The 10,000-nt window shown below is 40.5% G+C and overlaps 1 protein-coding gene across 1 annotated transcript in view; it reads left to right on the top strand.

Annotated features, from left to right (window-relative positions):
* The window catches only part of LOC129856014 (CUB and sushi domain-containing protein 3-like), a 749,171-nt gene that overhangs the window by 425,392 nt on the left and 313,779 nt on the right, over window positions 1–10,000 (top strand). Inside the window, exons 52-53 of the mRNA XM_055924143.1 lie at window positions 1,023–1,225; window positions 2,396–2,587. Of these exons, the coding sequence (XP_055780118.1) occupies window positions 1,023–1,225; window positions 2,396–2,587 (395 nt within the window). The remainder of the gene's footprint in view (window positions 1–1,022; window positions 1,226–2,395; window positions 2,588–10,000) is intronic.

Here is a 10,000-nt window from a genome sequence, read left to right as displayed (position 1 = left end):
AGGTCCTGCAGCTCCTCGGCTCGTTGCTCCTGGCAATATCCGACCATAGAAACACAGACAGTCATTGAAACCAACATTTCTCTCCTTGTTCTATTGGTTTTTGTTTAAGCGTTCTTTCATTTGTCCAGAAGTCAAAGGCACAATCCTAGTCGTATTAGCAACCCATCTTAGTTGATACATCTTTAGATCCCCCCTCCTCTTGCTAAGTTTATAACTAAGATCTCTGTCACATTTGAAACTGTTCACATCAGGGTGCATTGTTTAGAATGGTGTTTTCCCGCGAATTGCGTTTTTGGGAAAATGTTTCAAAGTGATGTTTTATTGGGCAGCTTCTTTACAGGAAGTTACACGTTCTATGAAGATGAATTACCATAATCTAAATATGATTTCTGTCATTCTGAGTACCGTGTGGTGGACACCCTAATGGGTTACGCAAACCAATTGGTTATGGGTCAGGTCATTTACTAAAAATGGCCGGTAAATTAAAAACTTCCCAGTCACCTTGTCCGGCGGCACATTTTGCATAACGAAAACCCTGGTACTCATCTACCTTTTTTTACCATGAAATGAGGCATGGTAGAGGAAATGAGGCATGAGGCATCCTTGTCTGTTACCTCACATTTCAGTGCATTATAAAACATAGCCTTCTGCATTTCCAGATATTGTTAATACTTTGTCAGAACCATGTAATTAAAGTACACAGTTGGTGACTGCCTGTAGAGGTACTGTAGCTTCTCTAATCATTTCGGTAGCTGCCTGACTGTGGAGTTGGTTTGTCTAATCGGATCCCGGTCCTTCCCAACTAGCCCTCCAGTTCCTGGCACCAGTCAAAGGGAGGATGTGAATAGTTTTCAGATGGTTTGTCCTTCCAGACACTTGGTGACAGAGTAAACAGAAAATGCACACAACCTCAAGCGAATACAGATATAATATGAATATTTTATGATTTGAAATTGGTGTTGTCTTGGCCAAAATCTGGTTTGTTTTTTGAAATCCGATTTTAAAATCCCATCCTCCCTAAGCCTCCAGTTCCTGGCGTTCGACACAGAGGCATCTCACGACATCCTGGAGGTTTGGGACGGACCAGCAGAAAATGAGATGTCTCTGAGGGAGGTGTCTGGCTCCCTGCTCCCCGAGGGGATACACAGCACCCTCAACGTAGTCACCGTTCAGTTCCAGACCGACTTCTACATCACCAAGTCTGGCTTCGCCATCGACTTCTCAAGTGAGTGATTCAAGAAAACACCTGTCTGTTTCTGACAAGAAAGAACAGCATTTATTTATTCTATTTACCTTCAACTCTGTAATATTTGGTCTCATGTGAACTGGGAAGCTAACTGGTCTCATGTGAACTGGGAAGCTAACTGGTCTGAACTAGGAAGCTAACTGGTCTCATATGAACTGGGAAGCTAACTGGTCTCATATGAACTGGGAAGCTAACTGGTCTGAACTGGGAAGCTAACTGGTTTCATAGGAACTGGGAAGCTAACTGGTCTCATATGAACTGGGAAGCTAACTGGTCTCATATGAACTGGGAAGCTAACTGGTCTCATATGAACTGGGAAGCTAACTGGTCTCATATGAACTGGGAAGCTAACTGGTCTCATATGAACTGGGAAGCTAACTGGTCTCATATGAACTGGGAAGCTAACTGGTCTCATATGAACTGGGAAGCTAACTGGTCTCATATGAACTGGGAAGCTAACTGGTCTCATATGAACTGGGAAGCTAACTGGTCTCATATGTCTGCTGTGTTCTTCAGCTATTGTGTAATGTCATGTCTGCTGTCTCCTTCAGCTGTTGTATAATATCATGTCTGCTGTGTTCTCCAGCTGTTGTATAATGTCATGTCTGCTGTGTCCTTCAGCTGTTGTATAATGTCATGTCTGCTGTGTCCTTCAGCTGTTGTATAATGTCATGTCTGCTGTGTGTCTCCAGCTGTTGTATAATGTCATGTCTGCTGTGTTCTCCAGCTGTTGTATAATGTCATGTCTGCTGTGTCCTTCAGCTGTTGTATAATGTCATGTCTGCTGTGTTCTCCAGCTGTTGTATAATGTCATGTCTGCTGTGTGTCTCCAGCTGTTGTATAATGTCATGTCTGCTGTGTTCTCCAGCTGTTGTATAATGGCATGTCTGCTGTGTCCTTCAGCTGTTGTATAATGTCATGTCTGCTGTGTCCTTCAGCTGTTGTATAATGTCATGTCTGCTGTGTCCTTCAGCTGTTGTATAATGGCATGTCTGCTGTGTCCTCCAGCTGTTGTATAATGTCATGTCTGCTGTGTCCTTCAGCTGTTGTATAATGTCATGTCTGCTGTGTCCTTCAGCTGTTGTATAATGGCATGTCTGCTGTGTCCTTCAGCTGTTGTATAATGTCATGTCTGCTGTGTGTCTCCAGGTTCGGTGGCGACAGCCTGCAGAGATCCAGGCATGCCTATGAACGGCAGTCGTAACGGAGAGGGGAGAGAACCAGATGATACTGTGACCTTTTCCTGTGATCCAGGATATGAGCTGCAGGGAGAGAACAAGATCACCTGCATCCAGGTGGACAACAGATACTACTGGCAGCCCAGCCCTCCCAGCTGCATTGGTGAGGAGTTACTACTGTACTATACTGATCTATACTATACTGATCTATACTATACTGTACTGTACTGTACTGATCTATACTATACTGATCTATACTATACTGTACTGATCTATACTATACTGATCTATACTGTACTGTACTGATCCATACTATACTGATCTATACTATACTGTTCTATACTGTACTATACTGATCTATACTATACTGTTCTATACTGTACTATACTGATCTATACTATACTGTTCTATACTGTACTATACTGTACTGATCTATACTATACTGTACTATACTATACTGATCTATACTATACTGATCTATACTATACTGATCTATACTATACTGATCTATACTATACTGATCTATACTATACTGATCTATACTGTACTGATCTATACTATACTGTACTGTACTGATCTATACTATACTGTACTATACTATACTGATCTATACTATACTGTACTGTACTGATCTATACTATACTGTACTATACTATACTGATCTATACTATACTGATCTATACTATACTGATCTATACTATACTGATCTATACTGTACTGTACTGATCTATACTATACTGATCTATACTATACTGATCTATACTATACTGATCTATACTATACTGATCTATACTATACTGATCTATACTGTACTGTACTGATCTATACTATACTGATCAATACTATACTGATCTATACTGATCTATACTGTACTGTACTGATCTATACTATACTATACTATACTATACTGTACTGTACTGTACTGTACTGTACTGTACTGTACTGTACTGATCTATACTATACTGATCGATACTATACTGTATTGATCTATACTATACTGTACTGAGCTGTACTATACGGGTCTATATCGTACTGTACTGATCTATACTATACTGTACTGTACTGATCTATACTATACTATACTGTACTGATCTATACTATACTGTACTGATCTATACTATACTATACTATACTATACTGTGCTGTTCTATACTATACTGTACTGTACTGATCTATACTATACTATACTATACTGTACTGTACTGTACTGATCTATACTATACTATACTATACTGTACTGTACTGTACTGATCTATATTATACTGTACTATACTGATCTATACTATACTATACTATACTATACTGTACTGTACTGATCTATACTATACTATACTATACTGTACTGTACTGTACTGCATATTATACTGTGCTGTTCTATACTATACTGTACTGTACTGTACTGATCTATACCCTACTGTACTGTGCTGTATATTATACTGTGCTGTTCTATACTATACTGTACTGTACTGTACTGATCTATACCCTACTGTACTGTACTGTACTGTACTGTACTGATCTATACTATACTATACTATACTGTACTGTACTGTACTGTATATTATACTGTGCTGTTCTATACTATACTGTACTGTACTGTACTTATCTATACCCTACTGTACTGTGCTGTATATTATACTGTGCTGTTCTATACTATACTATACTGTACTGTATATTATACTGTGCTGTTCTATACTATACTGTACTATACTGTACTTATCTATACCCTACTGTACTGTACTGTGCTGTACTGTACTATGCTATACTTATATATACTATACCATACTGTACTGTACTATAATATACTATACTATACCATACTATAGTATACTATACTACTGGCAGACCATCCCTCCCAGCTGTATTGGTGGGGCTTTACATTAAATATAACTGGTTCATCAGCCCTCCCAGCTGTATTGGTGGGGCTTTACATTAAATATAACTGGTTCATCAGCCCTCCCAGCTGTATTGGTGGGGCTTTACATTAAATATAACCGGTTCATCAGCCCTCCCAGCTGTATTGGTGTTGCTTTACATTAAATATAACTGGTTCATCAGCCCTCCCAGCTGTATTGGTGGGGCTTTACATTAAATATAACTGGTTCATCAGCCCCCCCAGCTGTATTGGTGGGGCTGTACATTAAATATAACCGGTTCATCAGCCTTCCCAGCTGTATTGGTACGGCTTTACATTAAATATAACTGGTTCATCAGCCCTCCCAGCTGTATTGGTGGGGCTTTACATTAAATATAACTGGTTCATCAGCCTCCCAGCTGTATTGGTGAGGCTGTACATTAAATATAACTGGTTAATCAGCCCTCCCAGCTGTATTGGTGAGGCTTTACATTAAATATAACTGGTTCATTAGCCCCCCAGCTGTATTGGTGAGGCTTTACATTAAATATAACTGGCTAATCAGCCCTCCCAGCTGTATTGGTGGGGCTGTACATTAAATATAACTGGTTAATCAGCCCTCCCAGCTGTATTGGTGAGGCTTTACATTAAATATATCTGGTTCATCAGCCCTCCCAGCTGTATTGGTGGGGCTTTACATTAAATATAACTGGTTCATCAGCCCTCCCAGCTGTATTGGTGGGGCTTTACATTAAATATAACTGTTTCATCAGCCCTCCCAGCTGTATTGGTGGGGCTTTACATTAAATATAACTGGTTCATCAGCCCTCCCAGCTGTATTGGTGGGGCTTTACATTAAATATAACTGGTTCATCAGCCCTCCCAGCTGTATTGGTGGGGCTTTACATTAAATATAACTGGTTTATCAGCCCTCCCAGCTGTATTGGTGGGGCTTTACATTAAATATAACTGGTTCATCAGCCTTCCCAGCTGTATTGGTGGGGCTTTACATTAAATATAACTGGTTCATCAGCCCTCCCATCTGTATTGGTGGGGCTTTACATTAAATATAACTGGTTCATCAGCCCTCCCAGCTGTATTGGTGGGGCTTTACATTAAATATAACTGGTTCATCAGCCCTCCCAGCTGTATTGGTGGGACTTTACATTAAATATAACTGGTTAATCAGCCCTCCCAGCTGTATTGGTGGGGCTGTGCATTAAATATAACTGGTTCATCAGCCCTCCCAGCTGTATTGGTGGGGCTGTACATTAAATATAACTGGTTCATCAGCCCTCCCAGCTGTATTGGTGGGGCTTTACATTAAATATAACTGGTTAATAAGCCCTCCCAGCTGTATTGGTGGGGCTTTACATTAAATATAACTGGTTCATCAGCCCTCCCAGCTGTATTGGTGGGGCTTTACATTAAATATAACCGGTTCATCAGCCCTCCCAGCTGTATTGGTGGGGCTGTATATTAAATATACCTGGTTCATCAGCCCTCCCAGCTGTATTGGTGGGGCTGTACATTAAATATAACTGGTTAATCAGCCCTCCCAGCTGTATTGGTGAGGCTTTACATTAAATATAACTGGTTCATCAGCCCTCCCAGCTGTATTGGTGAGGCTTTACATTAAATATAACTGGTTCATCAGCCCTCCCAGCTGTATTGGTGAGGCTTTACATTAAATATAACTGGTTAATCAGCCCTCCCAGCTGTATTGGAGGGGCTGTACATTAAATATAACTGGTTCATCAGCCCTCCCAGCTGTATTGGTGGGGCTTTACATTAAATATACCTGGTTCATCAGCCCTCCCAGCTGTATTGGTGGAGCTTTACATTAAATATAACTGGTTCATCAGCCCTCCCAGCTGTATTAGTGAGGCTTTACATTAAATATAACTGGTTCATCAGCCCTCCCAGCTGTATTGGTGGGGCTTTACATTAAACGCTACAAGGAGTATAACTTTGGTTGTTCTGTTTGCATCGGCAGAGGTTTCATAGACAGACTCCCATGAATTGAACGAGGGGTTATTCTGTTAAACACCGCAACGAGAGTTATTCTGTCCTCAGGCTGTATCAGCGAGCCTTTAAATGCCAGGTCTTCCTTGTAAAAGAGGTCTTCTGACCTCACTGGGACTTCCTGGATAAATAAAGGATAAATCCTATAAAAACATTGATGATAAAAGATATATATATATATATATGTGTTACTACTAAGAATATAACTGTGTTCAATCTGCGCAACTTACTGCAATAGTGGGGCTTTAAATGGTCCTTTTTCAACCCAGTTTTGGTGAATCCCCCGAGGATTGGATTGAGAAAGGCTGTTGCTAATGAAACACTACTGGGGATATAACAGGGGTCAGTCTGTATTAACGGGGTCAAGGGTCAGTCTGTATTAATGAAACACTACTGGGGATATAACAGGGGTCAGTCTGTATTAATGAAACACTACTGGGGATATAACAGGGGTCAGTCTGTATTAATGAAACACTACTGGGGATATAACAGGGGTCAGTCTGTATTAATGAAACACTACTGGGGATATAACAGGGGTCAGTCTGTTTTAATGGGTTCAGGGGTCAGTCTGTATTAATGAAACACTACTGGGGATATAACAGGAGTCAGTCTGTATTAATGAAACACTACTGGGGATATAACAGGGGTCAGTCTGTTTTAATGGGTTCAGGGGTCAGTCTGTATTAATGAAACACTACTGGGGATATAACAGGAGTCAGTCTGTATTAATGAAACACTACTGGGGATATAACAGGGGTCAGTCTGTATTAATGAAACACTACTGGGGATATAACAGGGGTCAGTCTGTATTAATGAAACACTACTGGGGATATAACAGGGGTCAGTCTGTTTTAATGGGTTCAGGGGTCAGTCTGTATTAATGAAACACTACTGGGGATATAACAGGAGTCAGTCTGTATTAATGAAACACTACTGGGGATATAACAGGGGTCAGTCTGTATTAATGAAACACTACTGGGGATATAACAGGGGTCAGTCTGTATTAATGAAACACTACTGGGGATATAACAGGGGTCAGTCTGTTTTAATGGGTTCAGGGGTCAGTCTGTATTAATGAAACACTACTGGGGATATAACAGGAGTCAGTCTGTATTAATGAAACACTACTGGGGATATAACAGGGGTCAGTCTGTATTAATGAAACACTACTGGGGATATAACAGGGGTCAGTCTGTATTAATGAAACACTACTGGGGATATAACAGGGGTCAGTCTGTTTTAATGGGTTCAGGGGTCAGTCTGTATTAATGAAACACTACTGGGGATATAACAGGAGTCAGTCTGTATTAATGAAACACTACTGGGGATATAACAGGGGTCAGTCTGTTTTAATGGGTTCAGGGGTCAGTCTGTATTAATGAAACACTACTGGGGATATAACAGGAGTCAGTCTGTATTAATGAAACACTACTGGGGATATAACAGGGGTCAGTCTGTATTAATGAAACACTACTGGGGATATAACAGGAGTCAGTCTGTATTAATGAAACACTACTGGGGATATAACAGGGGTCAGTCTGTATTAATGAAACACTACTGGGGATATAACAGGGGTCAGTCTGTTTTAATGGGTTCAGGGGTCAGTCTGTATTAATGAAACACTACTGGGGATATAACAGGAGTCAGTCTGTATTAATGAAACACTACTGGGGATATAACAGGGGTCAGTCTGTTTTAATGGGTTCAGGGGTCAGTCTGTATTAATGAAACACTACTGGGGATATAACAGGAGTCAGTCTGTATTAATGAAACACTACTGGGGATATAACAGGGGTCAGTCTGTATTAATGAAACACTACTGGGGATATAACAGGGGTCAGTCTGTATTAATGAAACACTACTGGGGATATAACAGGGGTCAGTCTGTTTTAATGGGTTCAGGGGTCAGTCTGTATTAATGAAACACTACTGGGGATATAACAGGAGTCAGTCTGTATTAATGAAACACTACTGGGGATATAACAGGGGTCAGTCTGTTTTAATGGGTTCAGGGGTCAGTCTGTATTAATGAAACACTACTGGGGATATAACAGGAGTCAGTCTGTATTAATGAAACACTACTGGGGATATAACAGGGGTCAGTCTGTATTAATGAAACACTACTGGGGATATAACAGGGGTCAGTCTGTTTTAATGGGTTCAGGGGTCAGTCTGTATTAATGAAACACTACTGGGGATATAACAGGAGTCAGTCTGTATTAATGAAACACTACTGGGGATATAACAGGGGTCAGTCTGTTTTAATGGGTTCAGGGGTCAGTCTGTATTAATGAAACACTACTGGGGATATAACAGGAGTCAGTCTGTATTAATGAAACACTACTGGGGATATAACAGGGGTCAGTCTGTATTAATGAAACACTACTGGGGATATAACAGGGGTCAGTCTGTATTAATGAAACACTACTGGGGATATAACAGGGGTCAGTCTGTATTAATGAAACACTACTGGGGATATAACAGGGGTCAGTCTGTATTAATGAAACACTACTGGGGATATAACAGGAGTCAGTCTGTATTAATGAAACACTACTGGGGATATAACAGAGGTCAGTCTGTATTAATGGGTTCAGGGGTCAGTCTGTATTAATGAAACACTACTGGGGATATAACAGGGGTCAGTCTGTATTAATGGAACACTACTGGGGATATAACAGGAGTCAGTCTGTATTAATGAAACACTACTGGGGATATAACAGGGGTCAGTCTGTATTAATGAATCACTACTGGGGATATAACAGGAGTCAGTCTGTATTAATGGGGTCAGGGGTCAGTCTGTATTAATGAAACACTACTGGGGATATAACAGGGGTCAGTCTGTATTAATGGAACACTACTGGGGATATAACAGGAGTCAGTCTGTATTAATGGGGTCAGGGGTCAGTCTGTATTAATGAAACACTACTGGGGATATAACAGGAGTCAGTCTGTATTAATGGGGTCAGGAGTCAGTCTGTATTAATGAAACACTGCTGGGGATATAACAGGGGTCAGTCTGTATTAATGGGTTCAGGGGTCAGTCTGTATTAATGAAACACTACTGGGGATATAACAGGGGTCAGTCTGTATTAACGGGGTCAAGGGTCAGTCTGTATTAATGAAACACTACTGGGGATATAACAGGGGTCAGTCTGTATTAATGAAACACTACTGGGGATATAACAGGGGTCAGTCTGTATTAATGAAACACTACTGGGGATATAACAGGGGTCAGTCTGTATTAATGAAACACTACTGGGGATATAACAGGGGTCAGTCTGTATTAATGAAACACTACTGGGGATATAACAGGAGTCAGTCTGTATTAATGAAACACTACTGGGGATATAACAGGGGTCAGTCTGTATTAATGAAACACTACTGGGGATATAACAGGAGTCAGTCTGTATTAATGAAACACTACTGGGGATATAACAGGAGTCAGTCTGTATTAATGAAACACTACTGGGGATATAACAGGGGTCAGTCTGTATTAATGAAACACTACTGGGGATATAACAGGGGTCAGTCTGTATTAATGAAACACTACTGGGGATATAACAGAGGTCAGTCTGTATTAATGAAACACTACTGGGGATATAACAGGAGTAAGTCTGTATTAATGAAACACTACTGGGGATATAACAGGGGTCAGTCTGTATTAATGAAACACTACTGGGGATATAACAGGGGTCAGTC

This window comes from Salvelinus fontinalis, chromosome 5 (assembly GCF_029448725.1).
Source record: "Salvelinus fontinalis isolate EN_2023a chromosome 5, ASM2944872v1, whole genome shotgun sequence".
NCBI lineage: Eukaryota > Metazoa > Chordata > Actinopteri > Salmoniformes > Salmonidae > Salvelinus > Salvelinus fontinalis.
This window is presented reverse-complemented; position numbering and strand designations above follow the sequence as displayed.